This window comes from Lipotes vexillifer, unplaced genomic scaffold (genome assembly GCF_000442215.2).
Source record: "Lipotes vexillifer unplaced genomic scaffold, Lipotes_vexillifer_v1.1 scaffold54, whole genome shotgun sequence".
In the NCBI taxonomy this organism is placed as follows: domain Eukaryota; kingdom Metazoa; phylum Chordata; class Mammalia; order Artiodactyla; family Lipotidae; genus Lipotes; species Lipotes vexillifer.
This window is the reverse complement of record NW_006789324.1, coordinates 3268460-3295921: the sequence shown is the minus strand read 5'-3', so window position 1 is coordinate 3295921 and position 27462 is coordinate 3268460. Positions and strand designations below refer to the sequence as shown.

General features: G+C 44.1%; 1 protein-coding gene across 2 annotated transcripts in view; it reads right to left on the bottom strand.

Moving 5' to 3' along the window:
• The window catches only part of FGGY (FGGY carbohydrate kinase domain containing), a 412679-nt gene that overhangs the window by 77592 nt on the left and 307625 nt on the right, over window positions 1-27462 (bottom strand). For both annotated transcript variants that reach the window (XM_007462576.1, XM_007462575.1), the window contains 3 exons: window positions 14822-14896; window positions 8866-8986; window positions 2731-2825 (listed from right to left, as the gene is read on the bottom strand). In XM_007462576.1, the coding sequence (XP_007462638.1) occupies window positions 2731-2825; window positions 8866-8986; window positions 14822-14896 (291 nt within the window). The remainder of the gene's footprint in view (window positions 1-2730; window positions 2826-8865; window positions 8987-14821; window positions 14897-27462) is intronic.

The following is a 27462-nucleotide window of genomic DNA, read 5'->3' as shown; positions in this document are numbered from 1 at the left end:
TTCCGTTGTGGAGCACAGGCTCCGGACGCGCAGGCTCAGCGGCCACGGCTCACGGGCCCAGCCGCTCCGCGGCATGTGGGATCTTCCTGGAGCGGGGCACGAACCCGTGTCCCCTGCATCGGCAGGCGAACTCTCAACCACTGCGCCACCAGGGAAGCCCAACAATTCCAATTTTTGATCTACCATATCTTAGACACTGTTCCAGAATATTAAGGGAAAATATTATGTGGTGAAGAGGTCAGTGTGGGATGAAGCTCAGTTTCCCCTTAGGAGAAGAAGTGAGTGGAAACTTCTCAGTTAGAAACTCCAGATTTGACTAAGATGTCAATGAGGTGCCACAAGGCATGGTATGAAGTATCTGATAAAGCAGCCAGATCTTGTCACACTACTCTGTTTCAGTGGCAGACTGTCCCCTGATTTGTGGCCAATGACATTTCTTTTCAGAAAATTCACCTTGGAACATTTAAGAAGCCAAATTTTTTTTTCAAGAAAAAAGAAAAAAAATTAGACTAAAGGAGAAAAAGAATGAAAATCAACAGAGGATATAATCCAGAGAGACCTTGATTTCAATTCTGCTTCTGCCCCTTATTAACTGTAGCCTTGGGCAAACTTCTTAAAAACTCTCTGAGCCTGGGAACACAGGAATAAAAAGCCTTATTCCCGCAGGCAGGGAGACTGTCAAGATTCAATGAGGTGTCTTCAGCTGCTTGGGCTGCCATCACAAAATATCACAGATTGGGTGTTTAAACAATAGAAATTCATTTTCTCACAGTTCTGGAGGCGCTACGATCAAGGTGCCAGCATGGCTGAGCTCTGGTGAGGGCTCCCTTCCCGGCTTGCAGATGGCCACCTTTTTGCCGTGTTCTCACACGGCAGTGAAAAAGCAAGCTCTGGTGTCTCATCGCATCAGGGCACTAATCTCACCATAAAGGTCCCACCCTCATTTCCTCATCTAATCGAAATCACCTCCCAAAGGCTACATCTCCAAATACCATCACACTGTGGGGTTAGGGATTCAAGTTTGAATTTTGAGGGGACAGAAACTTCCAGTCCATAATATGCATTAACCTATGCCGGGCCTTAGTAAGCATCTCTACTGTTTTGTTTTGGCAATTATGCTTTGTCCCAGGAAGTGCAAGCCACCCAGTTATGAGAACATCTTCATAAATCAACACATTAAAATAGTAACTGACAAGTCACTGACATTTCAACAATAAATAAACATCTCCATGTGATGTTTCTGAGACAGCACCAGAAAATCCAGAAAAAAGTTGAAAACTCAACTCTACCATCTTTGTTTAAAAACTCCAGTTAAGATCCACAAGCATTCATGAGTGGGTTCAATTCTTTGGAAGGGATATTTCACAAGCATCAATTTGAGAGGCTTGGATACACTTCCCAAAATGTGGCACAAAGAGCACAGATATTGGTATCAGACTCTTGCATGTGACCACTTCCAATAGTGTACACTTGAGCTCCGTAATCTTTCTGGATCTCTGTTGCCTGTGTGGGTTGTGAGAGGTAGCAGGAAGGTTATATGAAAAGCACCTAGCATAGCTCTTGGTACATAAGAGGGTCACAATAAATAAAGCTCTCATTACTGGGCTACTGGTGGAAAACCTGGCTTCTAGTCCTGACTTTGAGACCGTGGGCAAGTCACTTAAGCTCTCTGGTGCTCAGCTGAACAAATATTTCTTCAACTTCCAGTTACAACTTGGGAGCCAGACTTCTTGGTTCTGGCATTTACTAGCTGCTTCAACGAAAGCCAAGTTATTTAACTTCTTTTTGCCTCAGGTTCTTTAACTATAAAATGGGAATTATAGAGCTGTTGCGGGACTGAACGTACATTCCCGGTCCAGAGAAAGAACTCATAATGTGCTCCTGATTATTATTACAGATAAAGAAATGGAGTGGAAGCAGAACGGTCAGGTTACAGAACTAGTTGGAAGTCAAGCGAGGGTTGACTTCAGAGCTTGTGCCTTCAGCCTTAAACTATACTCTTGCTTCTCTACCTTTTTGTAAACCTATTGTTAATCCTATTGTTTTACCACTCAAAGTCTCTCCATAAAACCCACATGTGAAATGTCTTTTTCAATTCAGGGGTAGGAAAAGCTTTGTCGCCCAAAGAAACTAGTATGCTTCCTCTTTTTGAAAATAAGAATTATGTAACTTATCATGTGTTCTTTTTTGTCTTGGCCGCCAGGAAGCTCAGGGTCAAACTGTCTGCTCCATCATTGCCATCGAGTTGTTTCCGTCTTCCTATATCTTTGTTCCTTATTTTTTCTTCTAACTCCCTTTTACTAACGTTTTCATTTGTGTCCCTTGTTGAAAGAGACCTCAGAGGTATTTGAAAAGTGGTGGGTGGAGATGAAAGAAGCAAATACAAATCAGAAATTCACATGAAAAATTTGTTTTGTACCTTACCTGTTTCACTTGCTAAAAGAAAAATGGTCAAGGGGAAATTCAAATGAAATAATATAAGAGCTATTTTAAAGGAGAAAAAAAGAAAACCAACAGAAAGACAGAACGACTGACAGTAATGGAGGCCAAGTCAAACGAAAACTGCAAAAAATATGTCTGAGGCTAGAAGTGTTTGTGCTTTCCCTGGCTGGAACCTATCATTTCTTAATTGTATCCTGTGTGTGCTTTGCAAGACATGAGCTGCTGTCAAGAGGAAGGACAGCCCCAGACAGGGGAGGGGCCACGGCCCACCCCTTGGTCCTCACGTACCTGTACAGAAGCGAAATCCCCCGAGGCACAGGCCCCCAGAATAGCAGCACCCACGAGAACAGACTCCACCTCTTGCGACAGGACCACAGGCATGCCTGCGCGGGACAAGGCCACACCTTGGTTAGGGAGTAGTAAGGCCAGGGGCCACGCGGGGAGCCGGCCAGCAGCTCCAGCAGCACAAACGCCTGATGTAAAGGCAGCAGCAGTGCTCCCTCCCCTCCCCCTTGCAGTTCCCTGTTCTTTGGGATTACCTGGTTCTAAAGGATTTCACTGACTCTGCCTGCTGCTGCAGTAGCCAAGGGTCCCCTGGAAGCCAACACCATATATCTATATCTATATCTATCTATCTATCTATCTATCTATCTATCTATCTATCTATCATCTATCTATCTATATGTATCTGAACTCAGGAGACCTTTTTGCCCAGGTTTTCCAGGCTTCTGCTAGCTGCTACCTGCCATTTCAAATAGTTAAACAAACATTTACGAAGTGCTCTGCGGGGCCAGTGATATAGAGATGAATAAGACTGTCCTGCTACTCAGGTCTCAACGGGGAGATGGATGAGAGAGAGATAAAGGCCACACAGGGGGCTGGGTCTCCAACTGAGATGCACTAAGGAAAGGGAAGTAGTGAGAGAGGGTGTGATGAGTCCTTCCCTCAGGGGCCTCAGAGTACAAGCCAAAGCCGGTACCAAGGCTGACAAGGCCCTCGAGGACCGGGGCCCCTTCTGCCACCCTGACTGGCTTCTCCTCTCCTCCGGGCCACACTGCCCGGCCTCCTTGCCCTTTCTTGAATCTGCTTCAGGGCCCTTGCTTCTGTCTGGGTCACTTGCTTCCAGATGTCCCCATGGCAACTCCCTCCTGCAAGTCTGTGCAAAGGTCCCTCCCCACCGCGGCTTTCCTGACCATCTGAAGTGAAATGACAGCTTACCCACAACATCCCTTTCCCGCCTCATGATTTCCTCATTGCCTTCCAACACCGTGTTACCACTTCTCTTGTTTACTGTCTGTCTTGCCTGCTAGAACATAAGCTCCACGAGGGCAGGGACTTTTTGTCCACTGCTGAATCCCTGGAATTGAGAGCGGCGTCTAGCACATTGTAACTGCTTACATGATGAATGAATGAATGAATTTTCGAGATGGGGAAGGGGGTCAGAGCAGGGGACCTCAGGATTAAACAAGCATTTGAAGGATGAGTAGGGGTCCACCAGGCAGGGAGGAACACTCCACATGACAACTCCCAGAGGCTGAAGCTTCACAGTGGACTTAAGGTGAATAGGAATAATTTAGAATTCTTAGTATTTTATATGTGTGTGTATATGAAATGAAACGTACATAAAATATAAATATATTTGCTAATCAGGAGATGGCAGCAAACTCCACAGAGGTAAGTTCTGTGGCCAGACCTGTGAGATCTTCCTCTACTCAAGACATTATTTTTCCAAAGACTGGATTTCTCTTCCTATCTTTTCTGGCAAGAGTTCCCTGACACATCCTCCTCTGTGCTCCCACCATCTCCTAACTCATTGTCCTACTCCAGGGCTGGGGCAGCTGCCCCAGCCATCCCAGACAAAGGGGGTGGGGGGCAGAATTCCCACACATATCCCAGGGGACTTAGGAATACCAGCCCCATACTGCAGGGCCAGCACTGGAGACTTTGCTGACAAGTATCAGGTGGGGTGGGGTCTCTGGGAAAAGCTCAGACCTGGTTCCACTAGCCCTGTGTCCTTCAGCAAGTCACTTAAACCCTTTAGCCTCAGTTTCTCCCTGTGTAAAATGGGGATGATAACAGGTTTGCTGTGAGGATCAATGAAAAAGGGCACATATGGGGCTTAACACATTTCCTGGCCTATGATAAGCCCCTGAGAGTGGTGGCCTCTATTGTTAGGATGAATCTCAGTGACTGGTGAAGCCCTCCTCCACGCACTTCATCTGGGTTGGAAAGTGGACCAGCAGGGAGAGGATGGGGCAGGTTGCCCATCAACCATCCACAGGGGCAGGAAAGACACCAGGCCACGCGTAAGGGCTGTGTTGGTTGCATCAGGAGAGAGCACCGCAAGCCTTTGCAGAGTCTGGGGATCATGGGGACGGGGGTGTGACCATGACCACCCCATGGCCCTGGGACTTTTTAGAAGACAGCACTCCACATGCTGTTCGCCTCCTAGCCCTCCTTACCCTGTCAAAGCTTCACTGCTCTGAGCAGGGAGGAACTATTCACAGGCCCCTCTCCTTGGGAACGGGAAACCAGAGGAGCCGGGTGGATCCCCCATCAGCTCTCCAGTTGTAGCCCAAAGTGCTCTGGAGCCAAGCTGCCAGGGTTTGAATTCTGGCTTCCTCCCTGCCTTAGCTGTGTGATCCTAGGCAAGTTACTTAACCCCTCTGTGCCTGTTTTCCCAGATGCAAAATGAGGTTAAAATTCCATTGATCTCACAGAGTTGCTGTGAGGGTTAAAAGTGCTTAGAGGAGGCACTGAATTGGCATTAGCTATTATGATTCTTAATGTTTACCGTATCTCAGTTATTCCCACCCTCTTCTCACCTCGGCCCCAACACCTGTTCTGGGTCCTGGGACACTGCCGTGTGGACCAAGTCTGTAACCCCCTTGTCCTCCGGCCACATCCTGGACTGAGCTCGTCTCCAGCCACGAGGCCCCTCTTCACATAGCCCCTCAGTCTCAGGTGGGTCACCTCCTGCCCCAGCCCCTGCAAGCCTAGGGGTGGTCAGACTGCAGGCAGCCCCACGGTACTGCCTGGTGACCAGGATTTCCCTCAACCCTGCCCACACCTCTGTAAATAGACCCTTTATTTGACTGTTCTCCAGTTAATCCAATCTGAGTGTGTCATCTGTTCTCTGCCTGGATCTGACTCACGCTGCCACCAACGTCCTCTGGGTACCCCGTCCTCGCTGGACAGTGGTCAGAGCATGAGAGCACTTTTTCTGTTTGTAATGGCCCTCTTGGCAGGACGTTATTGTTCTTCTTTGCATGCTCGCGCCAAGCTCAGCATGTGTACTCAGAGAATGAATACACGGAGGAGTAAAGGAGTGAAATAATGAATAAGGCAGGAAGAGGGAAACCCCTACTGAAACTGCCAGAATTCTACAAAACAAAATTTAGGAGGAACATTTAGTCCCAAGTCAGTGAGGGAAACCTACAATTACTTAGTACACACCAAGTATTTCTTGAAACCACAGTTAACTATATGCCCAGGGTACAACGAGATTCTTCCTCCTCACGTAGAGGACATTTCCCAAGTTGGCAAAACCCTACTCTCCCTGCTTGCCCAGAGCAGGAGCAGACTGTTCCCCAAATGGCAAAGATTTGCTTACAAAATATTTAACTTCTTTTTTTCTGAAATGCACCACCTTTTTGGCGTGGGGCTGCCTTCAGGGAAGAAGTGAGCTAACATTTATTGAACACCTATTTTAAGTGAAGCACAGAGATTGGTGCTCACAAACTTGTGAGTATTTATTCCTCAGCATGATCTATATGAGGGAAATAGTATTATCTCTACCTTTCAGAAGAGGAAAATGAGGCTCAGAGAGGTAAAGCAACTTGCCCAAAGTCACAGAGCTGGTCCCCTGCTCTTTCCATTACTCCACACTATCTCCAAAGCATCTCCCAAATTCCACCGTGTTTTTCACATGTTATTCCTGAGAATCATGTACCAGGTCTATGGTTCTTTCTACAGCTTTCTTTGCAGGAAAACTAGAGCAATTACAACGTTTAAAGGCACCAAACAACTCTACCTATACACCCCCGGCTCGTGTACCCATCTTTTGCAGAAACAAATGCAAATGTGTTCTTTTTTCAGAATGCTGGGTGAAGGAGAGGAAGAAGGCAGCTTTAGCTGGAATGTGAACTATTTTATCTGACGCATTAGTGAGTTTAGCAGAACCCAAGGCATTTAAAGGCAGATGCACTTTGCCATCACTTGTCAATCACCGGCTTCCCAAGGCAGAGGAGTTTCAGGCCAAAGAAAAGGCCCCTTTGTCCGGAACTGTAACTGGTCCATAGTCAGAGATAAAGGGTCCAGTTTCAATTGGAATCCAAATAACGATTAACAGCCTTTTCATTCATGAGCCTGAAGGAGAACAGTTTCCAAAGCAGAACTTTCTCTGAAGCCACTGCACCCCTGCTTCTGAGTCAGCTCAGGGGTGTGAGGCCTGGAAGAGAACTCACTTTCATAAAGGCTGGAGCAGCGGTGCAGAGTCAGGACCTGGGTCACACAGGCTGCCCTGCTCTTGGGGGCCCTGTTTCCCATTCCCTTGGGTGATGTGTTAGCCAAAGTTGATTTTATCTCCCCTCCTGAATCCAGGTAGGAAGTTTTGGTGGCTATTTGGAGGCTGGAAATTAAAAAGTCACTCACAGGTCAGATTTTAAGTCTGAACTGTACTTGAACAAGCTAGCTGACTTTGAGATAAAATGCAGTTCATGGCTTTTCTCCTAGGGAAAATCTAAGGTATTCTGGGCTCCTTTTTACGTCTTTCTTCTTTCTGCCTCAGAATGGCCTACTTCCATAGGTTTTGGACCCTTTAGGAAAGGAGGAGTCATCATCAAATGGTTACAAACCGGGCAGAAAACAAATGGTTACAAACTGTGCACTGGGTCAGAGCACAGTGTAGGGGACGCTGGGCCTGGACACACCTGGTACAATCCTGGTCCTGCCCCTGCTGGCTGTCTGACGTTGGACAGTTAATTTAACTCACCTTCCTGACCCTCAGTGTCCTTGTCTGTAAGACGGGGACACCAATTTCTACCTTTTGGTGGTGTGTGCGGATTAAATGTAAATAGGGTGATTCATATCAACACAGAGTGGGAGAGTGGTTAATGGCAGTCATCTCTATACTGATTTTTATGTATTTACCCTTAGACTGTGTGCTTTTTGATACTGTTCTCTGGCTTGTGCCTCTGCCTCCCTACCTCTAAGATGGGGATCAGTAACTTATTTAGTTTGATCTCACGATGTGCAGGGGGTAAATGTTGCCCATCATGATTGGGAAAGCTCTCACCTGCAGGGATCTGCATGGCCTGGAGGGGGAAGGGAGAGTCAGGGGCAGAAACCTGGACCCACCCAGCTGTCAGAGGTAAGGAATCCAGGGGACAGGGGACAGCAAGAGATCATAATGAATGGAGGCCAGTGGAGGGTGGGCTCAGATGAGACTGGAGATGGGGCTGTGAGCAGGGTCCAATTCTCTCCTACTTCCCTATCCTTGCCCAGCCCTGGTGCCTGGCCACCCCGGGATGGGGTGGGGAGGGGGGGACATCAGTCCCCAGGAGACACAGAGAGAGAAAGGAGCAAGGGGCATGAGGGCACAGGTCTAGAGGGATGGAAGCCCAGGCCAGCCTCTGGGACAGCAGCAAGCCTCCTGCCTATGGGGCTCCTTCCTTGGGGCCCAGAGGTCTGCACTACAGATCCTGCTCTGCTTTTGTCTGCTCATATCACAGAGAGGTCAGCCCATTACTCTGGATTCTCTCCATCTGTGTCACGATCCCTGATTCTGATGAGCCGAGAAGGAATCACAGGATCTTGGGGGTCTTAGGGCCCAAACCCCCATCTGCAGCCAGACACCCACAGCTTCCACCATGGCTGGGCTCTGCAATCTTTCTTCAAACAGTTTCCTTATCACTTCCTCCAGTCACTTGCTGTGCACCGTCACAGGTCCAAACCAGGGCGAGGTGGCCCACGGTGTTTCCCTAATACCCTGTGCTTTTCTCACTCAGAGCTCCTGCCACACTGGATTCGACATGTCTGCTGTCTGCCTTCTTCAACAGCCCCTGAGCTCCCTGGGGGCAGGGATCACGTCTTCATCTCTGTATTTTCAATACTGCCCACAGTGGGGGGGATCAGAAGAGGTACTCAAGACTGTTGAGTAAATACTTGAATCAAGATCTAGTCCTTGCTGACCTCTCGTGTCTCATTTCTTACCATGACCCAATAGTGAGATACACACAGCAGTCATTTTCCCCACCGTGACAACCATAGCTGTCTTAAGGAAAAAAAATACATTTTAACATAAATACTCAAAATAACTCGGCACACTACTTATACCTTCCTATTCTCTACCCTGTCTAGATCTTGGCCATATGCCCATTTGCTGCCAAGCCTACAATGACCTTCTCTCCTTCTTAGACTTACCGGTAATGTCCGCATGCATTTGCACAAAAAGGGGGTTCTTGCCGAGGCCCCCACAGAGGAAAAGGGTGCCGATCGAGTGCCCTGCTGACTCCATGGCCTCTATAATGAGGCGCGTCCCAAACTTAAAGGGAAGAACAGAAGAAAGCATCAGTACGGTAGCAAAGGTAAATTGATCGGGAACATTTACTAAGTGTTTACCCAGTACTAGATGCCGCACTAGGAGCTCTAGATACACTACATCAGAAAGTCAGGACTCAAAGATTACACTGCCCGTGATCACACCATTATATTAAGTTGCAGAGCGGAAATTCCAACCTGGGCCTGCCTGACTCCAAAATCTTCTGGATCATTGCACCATTTGCTTCTATCAGTAGTTATACCATGTTGACAAAAAGAGTTGACAACGTTAACACGGTGCATATTGACACAGTTCGCTCAAATACATATTTGATGAGTGTCCATTATGGCCCAGGTCCTCCATGAGGTACGGGGAATGGAGTCATTGGCAGCTCTACTCCAATGATAACAGTTGGAGATTTCTGAGTCAGTTTTCCTTCCCTAAAGAGAAACTAAAGAAGTCTGTTCCTTGGAAATGGCATCAACAAACTCAGCAGCAGAAACATGGAAAGAGGGCTTTAATTGCACAAAGAAGGTAGGACACAAGACTCCAGGCTGGCAAAAGAACCTTTGTTACCACCTGAAACCAGGTAGTGGTTCTAATAAGGAGGCTTCCAGTGCCAGAATCCATTCCCAGTCAGTCCTTAGTGATCTCGGATGATGCAGAAACCACATGCTCTGGTTGGCTTAGGGCTTCACCATATTTTCATTTCAGCCCTTGTGTCTACCTTTCTTCTGAAAATGTGTTATCTATCATCCTTGTCTTGCTCAGTTCACTAAAGTAAAAATTACTGATGCTTGACAAGAGACCACTACCATAGGGTCATCGAGGTGAATCTTAATGTACAAGTCATTACTTTTAGCTAGGGTATTCCAGTAGCTAAAAAATCATAATTTCCTAGGAAGTTCGAAAACTGGAAGTCCAAAAATCATCTCTTTTTTTTGAGAGAAGGATTAAAAACAAAAAAGATGAACTGTGATATGACCTCAGGAGGCAGCCACATGGTGATGATTGAGAAAGCGGCTCTGGGGAGAAATGAGGGAGAGGGTTTTTTGGTGGCAAGATAGCCCTTGAGATATTCAGGCGGTAAGCAACTATGGGGGATGACCAAGTCCCAGGTGTGGACATGGGAGTGAGGGGCTGAAGCGGATGGAAGAGAAGGTCAAGGGGGAGGAGGAGGTCAAGAGAGAATACAGAGGTCAAGCATCTGGGAGGCCAGAGATGGTGCCACCACCAAGAAGGCGGGGTTCGGGCTGGACAGAAGAGTATCACAGATTCGCTGAAGGTGTGACAGCGGTGCTGGGAAGACGGTGCTCAGGTGCACAGAGGAGAAGACAGTTCAGCTTGAGGGCATGCAGCACCAGAGGCTTAACCAAAGTCAAGGAAGAGGGCTTAGGAAGTTATTAGGATGCTCCCCTGACCCCCGGTGGCGGGGGGGGGCGATGTAGAAGCTTCTTTCACAGGACTCTCCGGAGAGCTGTCTCCCTGGGGCCAGGGGGTGCCTCTGGGAGAGGCAGGGCTAGAGGGTGATCTGGGGACCAGCGGGGCGTGAGATCCTGATTGCCGCATAGTAAATGATGAGGGATGGGGGCAGTTCAGAACCAAGAGTTCCAGCCCATAGATCTTCAGGTTTGTTGAAGTTATTAGTGAATCTGGTAAGAATATGGATTAGGTAAAACTTGGGCCTCCAAAGTTCATCCACAGATGTAGTGTGTTAAAAAAAAAATTAAAACACGTTGTACCCTATAAGGCCAGATCCTGCTTATTGAATATGGCTGATTACCTCCAGATGTTCTTTCTTAAGCTTTTGGGGGGTCATGAACCCTCTTGAGAATATGATAAAACCTACTGATCTCCCCAGAAAAAAGTCATATATAAAATAATATTATAACTAATTTCAGGTGTTCTACAAATGCCCTTACATCTACCATGGATCATTTGGTGTCTGTGGATTCCAGGTAACCCTAGTGTACTCTAGGGGCATGAACCTGCAGGAGGTAAGAGCATGGCTTTTGAATTTAAAAAAAGCTGGGGTGGCATTCAGGCATTTCACCTATTTCTTGAATCAAATCCATACCTAACCTTTCCATGACTCAATTCTCATTTTAAAAATGGGAATCATAACACCATATTTTTCATTTGATAACTCCATGGATTGTCTGAAATGTTAACATGCGACAAAAACTTAAAATGTGGTCTTAGACTTGCTGAAATACAGTAACATCTATCTTACAAGTTTGCTGCTATAGACAGTGTATCTGAAGCTCATAGGAGTGTCCAGTACCGGGAGGGCGTTTAGAAATGAGAGCTATTCTGGTTGTTAGCTCTATGCTAGGCACTCTGCTATGCTCCTTAACATCACCTCTAATTTCATGAAACACTCAAAAACTGCATATTATTATCCCCATTTAGGATTTCTATAGTTTGCCTAAAGCCATGCAATCTGCCTTAGGGGAGGGGAAGCTGCCTCCCAATATGCATGGAAATGCCATGCAAAATTGATATTTCTGATGTTTCTAAAATCAGAGACCTGAGGGCTCCTGTGATTAGCAGGCCTGAGAGGAGAGTAACACAAAGCACACTCCCTGGGAAAAGGCAAGAAGCAAATCCAAACAAGAGGCACTCGCTCCAGAGGGGCCGTGACAGCCTGTCTCTCTCCCATGTGGCATTGTCCGCAGGAATTTCCCACTCGGGCTGCCCCGTTAGTTTACAGGGCCTTCCCTTTCGGTGTCCCAGACGCCACTGTGTGAAACACTCCACCCTTCTTAAATGCCCCACCAAAGGGCTTTGTGCTAAAATGATTTTGTGCTCACCTTTCTGGAAAAAATGTTTTCACAGAGAAATTTAAATTAAAATTAGGCTATTCCACTGGGAATGTACAGAACCAAATGCAAATGGAGAGACTTCAAATGCAAATAGTACTTTTTAAGGGTCTATTCTGCAAAGAAAGCTATAGATGAACAGGCTATGAATAAACAGGGTGTTTGACAGTTCCTTCAATTAAGCTTGGTCAAGAGAGAATTTCACTTCACGGAGAGTTTTGCATAGTCCCAAGTTAACTTCATTACAGTATCTCTAATTTCATCCCATTCTTACAAAATATCAACCGTAGATATTACTACAGAGGAGAATTTGCTTAACTTTAACTTCACAACAAATAGGTGTAAAGGCTATATTCAGAGTCAATGAACACATTTTTTTTTTCAAGGTGAACATCATGGGAAAATATCTGTTATCAGAATGCTTCATTAAAATGCACATTAAAATGCACAAAGGCACTAAAAGATCAGAATGCCCAGATACTTTTGCGAAACAGGCTGAACTCCTCACAGCTCAATTGACTATACAACATAGGCTTATCGAAAAATCTGTCTTGAATTGCCTTGTCTTCATGGTATTATAAAGGTCATTAAAACAATGGACAGAATAAATATGATAGCTTTTAATATATGTACGGCCCATTACATACAAAATTGATTTTCCAAGTGTGTAGTATTTGGGAAAATGCAGTTGGCTTTCCCGCATCCCAGCCCTCCCCAGCCCTCAGCCTGCATTAGGTTTAACCTAATTTATACATTCTTGGACTTCTTACCAGTAAGGGGACATCTGTGAGACAATCCTGGCCAAATTAATGATGGTGTCTAAGATGTGTCAAATCAAAACTGTTCCCAGGAATGCCTGAAGGCTTATTTCAATCATGTAGCTTTTACAAAGCGATCAAAGAAAATTGCAGCATGGTAACGTGGAAAGAGCAAAAGCCTAAGAGTAGACAGAGGTTCAGATTCTGACTCTACCATACACTAGCTGTTTGACGCTGGCAAGCAGTGTTCCCTCTGTCCGTAAAATGAGGACAATCCCACCTACTAACTGGGTTACTCACGGGTGGGTGTAGTACCCTGTTTGGTGCCTGGCACAGAGAGTGGGTGTCAGTGAGAGGGACCAGTGGTTGTCATCACAGGATGGTGCCCCTTGGCTCATCTGTGTGGCCTCGTTCTTCATGTCCCCCTCTCAGCATGGACTCAGAAGGAAGAGGCTCACACAGCTCTGATTTTCCAGGATTATTTATTTTAATGCAAGTGGCTCATTCCACTGTAAGACTTTTCACACAGTGATACTAAGATCAGAAAATAAAAGCTCCTCAATTATTGGGAGACTGGGATTGACATATATACACTAATATGTATAAAATAGATTAATAAGAACCTGCTGTATAAGAAATAAATAAAATTCAAAAATTCAAAACAAAACAAAAACAAACAAAAAAAGCTCCTCAATTCATCGTGTACCTAGTTTTATTTTAGAAAGCTGTGGGTTCAAATCCCAGCTCTGCCACTTACTAGCTGTATGAAACCGATCAAGTTAATTAACCTCACTGAGGCTTAGATTCTAATCTTCGGAAGGGGGATTATGATACTTCCCTCGTAAGGTAAAGTCAGATAAGGTATGTGAAATATTTGGCATAGTTCCTGGTACATAATACCCCCAAACTATATTATTTATCGATATTATTATTATCTTTACTGTAAAGCAGGATTGCTAAATAACTGTCTTTATTACTGATGCGTATTTTTGTTCTCCATTTTCATTTTTTCATGGTAGTCAACTCCCCCGCCATTTTGACAGATGTCAGAATTGTCTTTTTTTGACCAAGTTACCATAAATAAAGCAGGCTGACTGATATTACTGAACTGGACAGGCTGTTAAATCAATGAGATAGTTGTTTCAGGAAGATACAGTCAAATTGGGCTATAAGCTAAGAAGGACTGTTTAATCTAATTGAGTTGGCCAGTTTTGCTCTCTTATTGTGTGTACTTGGTACCTGGATAAATCTAAACATAAGAAAAGCAATTTTGTTGATGACATGGATATACAGAAAAAAATGTATGTAATTCTATTATTTGAAGCAATGAGGATATGAAAGTGGTATGTGGAGAAACAGACTGAATAGCATATAAATATGTCCATATAGCATGAATAAACAAAAGTACTTTGTTTAAATAGGTATGTTTCTGAAAAATAAATTTTGACTCTGAATTCAGTGAACTGATTTTTTCCTTTCTATTGGTCCCCAGTTCTCTTCCCAGATCAGCTAAACCTCCCTGGATTAACTGTCATCTTGGGGTTCCTACCAGCTCTGAGATCCTGAAAGGCATGACCCACTCCCTTCAAATGCAATTTCTAACACGCACACACATGCAAACTTTCGTGTGTGATTTCAGGGTTTAGAACCCTTCTGTAGCTCACTCATGGATCACCTCTAGAGAATAAGAGTCCTTGGACAATGATGTTTGGGCTTCTAGGAGTTTGTTTTCATTTTTGATTGATCTTCAGTTTAGAAGCTTCTAACACTTTAAATTCCCCCCTTTCTCCTTCCCTAACCATCCAAACCCCTCATTTGAGCAGCTAATTATAAAAATAAACATTTTCATGCTCCAAGGAAGCTTACTATTTAAAGGAACCCCAGACTGGATCCTTTTGCAAAGTGAACAATATCACGTGTTTTATAAATTTGGACAATCTTAACACCAGTTCTTCCTAATGCAAGCATACAAGGCATCTACTTGCTTGCTTCTATTTAATGAACTTAGAAGACAAATTAGATAGAATGGTAAGCATGACGTTCAAAGCTTTTAACTCCTTTTAGCTTTCAGTTATGTGAGGCTACTAGTAAAGCAGGTAAAGACCTTTAGAATTTCCTTCTGCACAGACAAGCATCTATTTCTGGCAAGCTCCCTAGAATCTTTGTCACAAAAGCATATGATGTATCTTGGGGAGTATGTGGTCTAAAGTTTGTTAACAGATCTAAGTCTCTTTAAAAATGGCATTAAATTGTCTTACAGCAATGGCTTGAACTGTGGCCAGGTAGAGAATGGCAAGATCATCGAGGTCCTGAGATAGTTTCAATCCGGTGACCTGTAGGGATGAAGAAAAGAAAAGAAGGAGATGGCGCCATGGTTAGAGATAGTTCCCATGAAACACGTTCAGATGTGTTTTCTTGCCGAAACAAGTTCATATGCAAATCCCCTTTTTGTAAGCTGAACGTGAAGTGACTACTGAATTGTTTAATCTCCAGACCTGGGAAAAAGTATCCCTTCTTCCCCCAAAGAAAATGCCTTGCCTTGGATTAAAGAAAAACAAAACAAATACTATAAGGAGATTTTTTTTTTTTCCTTAGGAGATTGTGTTTGATATTTCTTAGCATGGAATTAAATATCTTTCTTCTTTAAAAACATTATTCTTTTATCACAAACACCTATTTTCTTTGGCTTACAGAGATGAACACGTAGCAGTGGCACTCTAGTAAAAGGTGATCTTATTCCTAGTTCTGCTACTGTCAGAATACAGTGGACCAGCATCCAGTGGGTATTCAGAGTAAAATAACATGTCTACTATAAATGTGATACCTACTAGGGGATAATTTAGAATCTGTGGTTTACCAGGGAATCCCATTAGAGTCAATCGGAACCACGTGCTTATATGGAGTATGTCAATTTCTGAGAGATTCCAGAACTGAACAGGATGTTGGATTTGGGTAGTTTCAAGACTTGTTCACAGTCTCACTTTCATGTCTCCCATTCACGAAGGTGTCCTCTTGGGACATTTCTAGAGGGTGAAGACTGCTGGTTTCTTCAAGCCTAGTCTGAAGTTGGTGGGCATCAACGCCAGAGTTCACTTTAGATTTTCATTACAAAATTAATTCACGTAACATACTTTTTCTCAGGCCCTACAGTGTATATGGTCCTGAGTTCAATGAGGAGGTGACATGCAGCCTGTACTAAAATAGGAGAGCCTAGTGGTCTACCAAGGTCCCTGTCCTTCATTGCTCCAGCCCCATTTATTATTCTCTCCAGATTCCACCCCCAGCGGGGATTAAGGGGCCAGCCTTGGCCTGTTACAGGGCACAGATACCACTCCACTGCCCAAACCAGAAACCTGGGAACACTTTCCCCTGACTTTTCTCTCCCTTCCAGGATTTAATCAGTCTCCAAGCCCTATACATTTGAGCTCCAGAATCTTTTATGAAGCCATCCCTTCTCTTTGTCCTCACTGTCACTCACCTCCTTAATCCAGGCCTCCATCGCATCCTTCCCGATTGCTAAAATAGCTCCTGATCAAACCTTCCTGTTTCTAATGGCGCTTGTTCCTCTCTACAAGGGAGCTAGTGCTTATTCTCAAATGCAAATTGATCATGTGAAAAATTCTCCCTCCGCTGCCCTCATTCTGAAGCGGAAGCACCTTCCCTGTCTTCTATGAGTGATTCTGCCCGGGGTCAGCCCTGCTTTCTTCGCCAGCGTCTAGTCTTTCCTGGCCTCACTTAGCAACTTGTGTTCCAGCTGTTCTGATTACTCATCTAAGTTGGCTGAACGGGGTATTCCTAAATTCAGTAGTGCTACCTGCTGATAGGTTTTTTTTTTTTGGAAGATCATGGGGCCAGTCAGTGAGAATAACGGCTTTGATTTGAACACACAGGAGCATGAGAGGTTTGAATGAGAAATCAGAAAGGAGCTCTAAAGATGCATGTTCCCCAGCCAATAACTCTGTGAAGGAACATCGCTCAGAAAGGTCCCTAGAGACCTAAACGAACAATAAGAACGTTAGAACTAGGAGAACACGAGCAACACAGATATCATAGAAGTTCATTTCACAGAGGAGAAAATAATTTGCCTAAGAGAGAGTCCAGAGGTTCATGAAGCCCGAACCTAGGTGTCCCAACAGATTCTGTTACTCACCACAGTATCCCCCATGCTTGCCACTGTGCCTGGCACATAGTGGCGCTAAGTTAATATTTGTTGAATGTGTAAGTGACACTTCAATGCTCCTTTTTCCTTCTGCACACCATTCTCTCTCCTAACATCCTATCCTTCTCTGTCATATTATACAATTATGAGAGGACAGTATTTACTACCTCAGCCCCTCATATATTCAGAGGTGGAGGGGTATATTTCCTCCGTGCCCCAAGAGAGAAAAACACTGGACCATCACTTCTAGTTGCTTACTGCATGCTCTACCCCCTCCCCCAAACTCCACACTTACCCTTCCTCATCAGAGGAGTGGCTTGTACGAGATTGGAGTAAAAGTAGTCACCCTGTAGCTTATATGGAGTCTTCGTGTGAATTAGAAAAAGGTGCTCCCTCCAGGAGGACTAAATGCAAGAGGCGTCCCATCTGGAAGAGTGAATTTTAAAAAGGAGCAGAGTGGACAGGATGTCAGCCCTGCCCCATGCCCCCCTCAGCTGAACACCCTGTGTGAGCAACCAGCCCCAGGGTGTGCATTGGTCCTGGGTAAAGATCACCAGTCATAAATGGTCTCTCTTTAACTCATCTCCAAAACTGGCTTAGCCTCAACAGCATCTCTGCTGGTGGTCTGTTGGGAAAGTTGGCTGGGCCACAGTTTAGATCTCTCCTCCAGAGCCAGCCCAGAAGGTAGGCTGCCTCTGGCCTCCTATCGCTGGTCATCAATGAGATGCAAATCAAGCCGTGACCCTCCACGTGGTTGGGTGTGTGTCTGCTTGGCAGACACACGTCCATCCACAGGAGGGTCCCGAGTGCCAGAGGTGGATAAACCGTGATGGGGGTAGGGGAGGAATTCGACTTTTTATATAAGAGTAATTCTCCTATTAAGTTATTAGGAACCCCAGGGCTCTGTATTGACAATAACTGGCTCTGATATTCTTCTCAATTAGTAAGAACCCATAAGAGAGGAGGGGTAAAATATCACTAGATTTTGCTTCCTTAATCCCAGCAAATATTCATGAGAACTTCCCCAAAGTATTGATATTCAAGCAAAAAGATGGCAAGGGCCCTCCTCTAAATTTCTAGTGCCTTCAGAGCTTCAAAATCATAGGAAGAAAAGAGAAGATAGCTTCTTTTCTTCAGAAATTGAGGATGAGGTAATCAGTGTAAATGAGCACTAAATTTAACACTTGAGCTTGCTTCCTAGTAGCTATGGCACAAAAGGGACATAAAATGGATGACGTAGCCTTTCTTTTATGACAAATGAAACATACCTATGCTTCAAGAGAGACAAAATTATTCCTGGGAAGAATCTCTAGAAGGAATTTATTACATGGACCCCCATATGGAAGGTATTCAGTATCCAAAGGGAAGAAATAAGCAAACATGGTTCTCCCATAGCTCTTTCCAACATTCCCTCACCACTAACACCAGGGCCATGGAGTTGAAATGTGACTCAGTGAAAGATACCTCTCTAAACTGTGAAATTACTATGGTCCAGGATCCCTATTTCCTTGACATCTTACCTGATTTGCAAATGGTGACACTAGAAGGGCAGACCATCATTTGATTCTCTCTCAAGTATCAGGAATCCCAGCCCCACCTTGACAAAAATCAAATGGCAGTCAGCCTAAGATGGAACTTTCTAAGGAGTGCCTGCCATGTGGACCACTCAGGAGGCTACAGAGGACCCTCAGGGAGCTGTCATGGTATGAAGGTGGCAGTGCCCTGAGAATGTCAGGGATGTCCTGGGAGAGGTGCAGCTTTGTAACCAGTGAGAAAGCTGGGATAGGCCAGAGAAGCCTATACCCTTGGCTGAAGGCTGAATGGCTCTATCAGTAAGAAAAACTGGGAAGGAAGCATAAGTGGAAGGAATTTGTTCATAGATGTGTACGTGTCTCTTTCGAATGCTTGGGCGAGAGAGTGAAATGTGTGGGGAAGCCCCATGGAGAGCTGCAATGGTAAGCACATTTTATTTATTTTGGCTATTGTGAAAAGAGGACTGTAATAGAAAACACTCATAGTTAATATTTAGAGGTGTGTGAAAGTAGCATATGGTGGCCAAAGAGATGTGAACTGCAATGGACAATTTCAACCTCCTAGATAACGATTATAAAATGTTTACGTAAATACTATTGGGATTTCTGAGCTTAGAAGAGAAGTGTAGGTGAATAGAAAGATGATGTGCTCTGGAGTAAGACACCTGGCTTTACATCTCAACATTCCCTCTAATTGCTTGCAGGACTGTGTGAGTTTTGTAACCACTCTGAGCCTCATTTCTTTTTTTTTATCTGTAAAATAGGAATAATAATACTTCAAGGTGCTTAATGATTAAATGAGTTATCGTTTGGGCTTCCCTGGTGGCGCAGTGGTTAAGAACCTGCCCGACAATGCAGGGGACACGGGTTTGAGCCCTGGTCTGGGAAGATCCCACATGCCGCGGAGCAACTAGGCCCGTGCGCCACAACTACTGAGCCTGCGCATCTGGAGCCTGTGCTCCGCAACAAGAGAGGCCGCGATAGTGAGAGGCCCCCGCATGCCACAACTAGAGAAAGTCCTCGCAACAGAAACGAAGACGCAACACAGCCAAAAAGAAATAATTGATTTAAAAAAAAATGAGTTATGGTTTGCACGGCGTCTTACTTTTTCAGCAAGCTGTACCAAATCGACAAGAGCTAGACACTTGTAGTGCTTAATAAATGTTCATTCTCTTTCCTTTTCTCTTAATAAATGTTCACTCCCTTTCTCTTGAATTGCAATGAGGGGCTCAATCCCATTCATTAATTGGGATACAGCAGTAAAGGATCTCCTGCAACATGCTGTGGGTACTGTCAGGGTATTAGCGATGGGGACTGAAGACCAGTGGTTGCACAAGGTGGGGAACGTAGGGTAGAAAGTGTGCTGGCCATCAGCATCAGGATCATAGGAGAAAGGTCTGGACGTCTAGGAGTGTGGAGGAGAAGTGTGCCCCTGATGAGCACCCAGGGGTAGGACAGTGGGAGACTCACTTGCAAGGACTCCTTGGAGAAGCCTTAGTCCTTATCAACCTACACACTTCCATTTACTCTGTGAACAGGAAAGACAGATGATCTTCATCCTGGACTTCAGCTTAAAGCCTGCTGCCACTTGGCAGCTGTGCGAATTTAGGCACATCTCTTAACTCTTTCCTGGGATCTGAGTTGAAGGGAGACTTCCTGTGATCCAGCTCCTAATTTACTGAACTTTTGGTGTGGGCCCAGAATTTTGCATTTAACAAGGTCCCAATGCACAATAAATTATAGGAATGATTGCCCTAAACCTTGGTATTGTGAATTATATGTCCATATGCCCTGGAGTAGTTGAGATTATAAACAAATATATCAGTAATTTAGTTAGCTAAGTTTTTCCCTTTCTTAGTTGTTAGAAGAATTTAAGTAGTTATATATGGTTGCTAAGAAAAAAAAAGGCTTAGAAATAGGTCTCAAGGGGTTTCTAAAGATTTCAAAAGACAAGAAAACAGGATTCTCTGTCCTGAGATTTTCTAGGTCATCAGAGCTTGAGGGGGTATCCAAGGCTCAAGGGAACTGATTGAAAGTTTTTCAGAACACAAAGGGGCAAAAAAATGCTGTTTGTTTAGTCAATAATGCAGGAGGCACTGATGACCGGATAGCAAGGAAATGAGGAGGATCAGAGAAAGATTTCTGGAAAACCTCTAGATAGAGGCCAGGGACTGGAGAACCGGTCTGAGATAGTCAGCAGCCTGGAAGAGAAAGGGGGACAAATTTCCCTGAAAATATTTATAGGTACCAATATCAGGAATGGACACATTGCCGAAAAATAACCCAGAAATGGGAAATGCACGTAAATGTGTTAACACAATGTCGTAGGCAGAATTGTAAAGATGTTTCCCCCTCCCCCAAGGTCCCCATCCCCTGATTACTCAAACACTAATCTGGGCACTGCTGTAAAGGGATTTTGCAGGTGGAACGAGTTACTAGCCAGTTGACCTTAAAACAGAGAGATTATCCTGGATTTTCCAGTTGGGCACAATGTAATCACATAAACTCTTAAAAGCAGAAGAGGAAGACAAAAGAGTCAGTCAAGAGATACAGCAGAAGAATAAAGCAGGAGAGATGAGGTAAAAGTGGAAATCAGAGAGATTCAAAGCATGGGAAGGACCTGATCCACCACTGCTGGCTTTGAAGATGGAGGAAGGGGGCAGTAAGCCAAGGAATGTGGGTGGCATCTCGAAGCTGAGGATCCCCGGCTGACAGCCAGGAAACGGGCACCTCTGTCCTACAACTGCACGGAGCTGAATTTGGCCAACAACTTGAGGAAGTTTGATAGCAGATTATTCCCAGAGCCTCCAGATAAAAGCCCCTGGTTCTGGCCTTGTGAAAGCAGGAGCAGAGAAACCAGTTGAGCCAGCTTGGGCTTCTGACCCACAGAACGGTGAGATAATAAATTTAAGCCTCTAAGTTTGTGGTATTTTATTATAGCAGAAACAGACGACTAATACACGTACAACGACTGCAATGATAGACTGACATTCTCCCTCACAACTTTATTCTATTGGTGAACTCTACACCATTTTAACACTGGTCCATTTGCTGTTTTCCAGATGTACCAGGCACTTCACACTTCTGTCTGTGTTGCTTCTGATGCTCTAAATCTAAGTCGTTTTAACACACGTTTGCACCAGTGTAACCAAGGCTGTTTTGGTCAACCGTCCTGGTCCACACTTGCTGTCATCTAACCCTGTCTTGGATTTACACACCAACTTAAGAGACGATCCTTGGTCCTCTTGCCTTAATTCTTTCTCATTATTTATCTCCTGGGGTCTTCCTGGCAGATTTCCGCCTGATTCGCTCCTCAGTCTTCTTTTTAAAGAGTTTTATTTATTTATTTATTTATTTGCGGTACGCGGGCCTCTCACTGTTGTGGCCTCTCCCGCTGTGGAGCACAGGCTCTCGACGCGCAGGCTCAGCGGCCATGGCTCACGGGCCCAGCCGGTCCGCGGCACGTGGGATCTTCCTGGACCGCGGCACGAACCCGTGTCCCCTGCATCGGCAGGCGGACTCTCAACCACTGCGCCACCAGGGAAGTCCTTAAAGAGTTTTTTTTGATGTGGACCACTTTTATAAAAGTCTTTATTGAATTTGTTACAATATTGCTTCTGGGTTTTGTTTTTGGTTTTTTTGGGTCTTTTGGCCACGAGGCATGTGGGATCTTAGCTCCCTGACCAGGGATCGAACCCACACCCCCTGCACTGGAAGGTGAAGTCTTAACCACTGGACCGCCATGGAAGTCCCACTCCTCAGTCTTTTATCATTATACACTACCTTGGGACGGGCTCCTGTCCACGGTCCACACCACCCCTCTCACCTCCAGTTTTATTTGTTGTTTGGTGTATACAGCGAAGATAAAAAGCACTAAGAAAGAAAAGTCTGATTCTGTAATGCAAAATCATTTTTTTAAAAATCACTAAAATGAGGGAGAAATATTTCAGACATATTGAAAACAGAGCCGAAGGAATGCCAAAAATATAAAGATCTAGTTTTTCATTTTTGAATTTTTTCCCTCTCAGAGAATGTCAGTGACCTCGGCTTGAACTGACTGGGTTCTACTACCGCTTCTGTTCTTTTCTCCTCTGAGTAAATTTCTTAAGACTCTCTGACCCTCAGATTCTCCATTCCTTTCAACGCAGTAACTACACTGTCTTGCAGGGTTATAAGGGAAGTTGGTGACGATGCTTGGAAAGCATCTACCATGGTGTTTGGTACATCACGGTCCCTGAAAAAACAGCACGTATTACAAATCACAATACCAGTTGGTAAATTAGTTCCTTCAATAAAAAAATACATTATCCAAAACCAGTTAAATGATACTGAGGATATTAAGCTTCATTATAGGATTTAATTTTTCATAGGGAATAACAATATGTAAAAAATGGTACATAAAACAGCATTATATCATAACAAAAACATCAACAAACTCATATCAAAGAGTCCATGTGTTTCCAAGGCTTAAAATATATCACTCAAAGGCTGCTTAATTGGCCCATGAGCTTCCAGCTCCATCATCCATCTCCCCATCGGAGGAAGCCACAGGGATACAGCCCCTGACTTCTCCTGAGCTCTTGCAAATACTCATCCGAGTCGCTGACTCCACCGCGTCTGACTCTGTTTAGTGATGCCTGTCTCTAGCTGGGAGTCACTCTGGGAACTGGCTAAGATCTCTTAACGCTTCTTTCCTGACTCTCTCCGAGTTTTCCACATGCACGTTGCTTTGTACTTGCTTTGAAGAACGCTTGGAACAGCACTCAACCTCTCTAGCAGTTTGAGCAGCATATGGCCTTATGTTAGAAATCACAGCTCTTCAAAGAACCAGAAAATAACTTTCCGTTCTGGGTAGTGTTGTACTTGCGAAGTGAAGCAGGAAAAACACGTTTCAACCAATTGGTGAATATGGTGTGTTCTCACAGCTTGATATATCTCTGAGGTAATTTATTTCTTTGAGTGGGCATTTCAGGAAAAGAACTTTTCAAAAACCACCACCATAACAAAGAGGTCATATTAATTTGAGAATAAAAACTGGTCATGTATACAAGGAGGCAAGGACTCTTTCACAACTCCTCCAGCTCTAGCTGTTTTGTAAGGTGTACCAAAGTTAAGCTGCTTACTGTGTTGCTGAGGAAACTGAGGGCCAAGAACTTAAATACTTAAGTAGAGAAGACTAATCTCTACACCTGTATGAAACTTGGTTCCTGTGATGGACCAAGTGATTGTTCAGCTTCTCTAGCTGATTGTTCTTGGCTGGTGACCTCCGTGACTGGTAGGCCCCATTGGTCCTGGGACTAAGGTGGACGGCTCATGATTGGCTGCCCGGGATTCAAAGGCCATCTTGTAAACATGCAAGTAAGGGCCACTCAGCAGGAGCTACAGATTCAAAAGCAGCTGCTGTTGCTGTCTGTCTGCTGTGTGACAGTCTCTCCGTTTGATTCTGACAACGACCCTGCAAGGAAGCCTGTGCCACACCTGCTTACTGATGAGCAGAGGGACCTCACAGAGCTAACCTCAGAGGTCACACCACTGGCACGTTTTCAAGCCAGAATGCCAGCACGGGTCTGGCTTCAAATCCTGGGCTCACTTCACTGCTTCACTAGAGTAAAAATTATCTAACCAACCATTCAAAAGAAAAACAATCACACATACACAAACTATCTAAAACACGTAACCATTCCTGGTGGTGAGTATTTAGCTTCATCTCTTTATGTGTGACCACGTCATATTTCTCTAAAAAGCATTGTTTTGTTTCGTTTTTAAAGAACGTAGAATCACTGGTGTTAAATGTCTTGTGACTGATTGCTATTACCCAAGCCTCTGCGTTTTTCAAACATCATATGTACAGCCCTTACCTCTCCGTGCCTCATTTATCAAGTGGCAAGGAGAAATATTTACATTGCCAGCGACTTGGTCTAAGCATACTATTAAGTTGTCCACCCCAGAACCGCCACCTCCTTTTAGCCCAGTGCTGCAGATCAATATATGCATCACCAATGGAGAAATGAAACAGCTAGTGACATGGCAGGGAGCCAACTCTTACCAGACAAAAGAAAATGATTCTATTGAGCCTAATGGAAGGATTCCTGGGGTATGCCCTGTTCCTGCTTATAAGGGTAGGCACCTAAAGCGGAAGGGTTTAGAGCCAGGTCAAACCAGGAGTGGTGATTACTTTTGAAATCTGAGTCAGTGAGGGTGGAAAGAAAAAGAGAACCATTACTGAGAAGAGACAAGGTCAGAGCTTAAATCCAAGAATCAGGGTAAGGGGGAAAATGGGAGAACGAGTGAGAAGGCTGGTGGTCAAGACAGGGGAGCAGGGACTGGGCTGCGGAATGTGGTTCAGTGTGAAACCAGGCATGATGGAACTGTGGGGACTCATGTTTTACAGTCAGTGCATTCCGTGAAGTCCAGAGGTATGAGTTAAGGGAGGCTCGTGAGTGTGCATCCTAAAAGTCAGGATTCCTGTTTTCATCTAAGCTCTGCTATTTCTCGGTGTTGTGACCTTGAGCAGGTCACTATTCATTCCTCACTTGACAACTGAAGACTGAGCTAACTGCTTAACCATAGGCAATTATTCAGTGCCTATCTCTGACCTAAGCACTGTTGAAATTAAAAAGAAAATAAGCCATAGCCCCTACATCAAAATTTTTTTCTAAAAAATTTAAAATATATACTATGTCTTATGACAGCTCTGATCTTATTTTCTTCAGTAAAAATTGTGTTTTGCATTAAAACCTTCAATGCAAGTTTTAATTCTGCTTTTGTATTTTTAGCTGTCTTTATCATTTCCTTTTTCTCCCCTCATTCCATTGCCTTTCCATCTGAACTCATTTTTTTTTCCTAATAAGTTTCTGCTCTCTTTCATAGAGATGTGCTTTAAAAAAAAAATCCTATTGAATATGCAAAGGAGTTTTAAAATATTTTCTTTTGGTTTCAGTAGTAAGTAATTTTTAAGAGGCCTTTCCCTTAACTGTTCAAAATGGTATTTCTTTTTCTTTGTGTGCAACATGTTTTTCCTAATGGACTCACTTTATTATCTTTTAAATTCATTTTAACAAGAGTGCTATACATATTCAGTGTTTCCCAGCATATAGTACACAATTTACTCTCAGCCCCACTAACTGTAACTTGGATTTGCCTCTTTAGATCTATAGCTAGTTGCCAATTCCCAGAGTTCAGCAGTTTTTATTTTGTGTACCTCTGTTGCCCGGAGGTGGATCACCACTGCCCTGCTTTCTAATCCTAGGGCAGATGGTAGACATGCAAAACTACACCCCTCCTTCAAATTCACAGGCTTTCCCTATCTCTGCCCCTTTAACAGAGTTTGATTCAGGGTCCTTAGAACTGCAGTGCATCACCATTCATTCTAAATCAGACTTCCAGCCCAGTTGTCTACTTGGGTTGGCAGTTTTCTAATGGATTGAAGTGAAAGGGAAGATGAGGTCTGGGTTGCAGAGGAGTTCTGGGAAATTAAACTCACTGGCTGCTTCCAAAAAGCAAAACAAAACAGAACAAAAAGCCTTAACCATCAGCAGCAGAGGAGAGGGATGACTGCTCTGTTTTTAGGCTTAAAGGGACCTTGCATTTTTAAGCTAGGGACCGGAAAGTGGAGAGGTCCCAACTTTTGCAAGGCTGGTGGTTTATTTTGTTTTCATGTCAGATACTATGATTATCAAACAAGTTACATTTAGTCTTTTAGATTCTGGAAGATCTTCCCAGATTCTCTCTGAGATTGTCAATTCTAGTTTCCCTAGTTGAAAGTCATCTTAATTGTTAAAGTCAGAATGAGTTTATGCTTTTGATTTTTTTTAATCTTCACAGGTATTTTCAAGTGATGCAGAGAAAGGCTGCATCAGGGTTTGCTGCCCAAATGCCACCTAAAAGGAAAAAAATTCAAAATCAAATATTTACTGAGCACCTCTTTTGGCTTGTATAGATGTCTGCAATTATAGGGATCATACATTATGTACATACACACATGTGCACACTCTCACACATGTACAATATTATTTCCCCCATTTTCATGTGAACTTTGAACAGGTACAGTTTCTTTTCTTCTTTGTGTTCCCTCAGCTTGGCATAGGCCTGCACATAGTAGGTGACCAATCAGCATTCTTTGAATGGATGAATGTCTAACAAGGGTGCGAGAAGAGAGGGGAGAGAAAAGAACTGGGAGAGCGTGATGCTGCTGAAGCAGAAGGAGAACAGGGAGTGGCCAGTCATTCTCTGAGAAGGTCTTTTTTGAATTACCTAGATAAAATGCTACACGCAGTCTGTCACTGGTTAGACAATGATATAAAAAAATCGTGAACATTCACACGCCATGCTCTCCTCCCTCTAGAGCACTGCACAGACTATGATTCCCTTGGTCCCAGACCCCGTTCCCTATTTCACACAGTGTCAATGTCACCTCCTATCTGAAGCCTCCTATCTGAGTGCTGAGACCATGTTAGGTTAGCATCTTCCACACGTCTAAGGAGCGCTGGACAGTGAGTGGCACCTGGAGTCTGATCCTGTATCCCCATTGCTTGTTTATATATCCTGCCTGCCTCCCCTCCCCAACCCCACCAAAACACTAATGCTCCTGAAAGCTGGAGTTGTGTCCAGTTACTTATATCCCCCACCAACTATAACAGGGCCTGTTTTTGTTAAAATAATTAGTTAATTCATTGATGAACAAAGGCACTCATAATTATAATAAAATGGAAACTTCTTATCTTCATTTACCCGGACATTATGACTGGTTTTAAATACTGATCATAGGGATAGTAAGAGTCAGTAGCAGTCTAATTCATTTAGAATTAGCAAATTGTTCACATGTATATTTTTTCTAAACCAACAGATGACCTCTTATTATCTCCATGTTGACTATCAATTATCAATAAGTACATATTAAGCACTTAGTATGTGCTCAGAGAAATATTTCAGGAGCCCAAAGAAAAAATCATATATGGTTCTTGCCCTACTGGGATTTTCTTGACATTCTAGATGTTACGTATTTTTTTACCTTAACATTTTATCAAGCACCTCCCTCCCTTGAAATATGCTCCATGAATGTAAGGATTATACTTTAGCAGTACTTGCTCCAAAGTAAGCACCACATACACATTTTGTGAATGAATGTTGGAAAAAGTAGTCACATTGTAGGTTCTGGCAAAAGCGTAACATGATATATAGATTCAGGGTGATTATTTTGATGTTATCC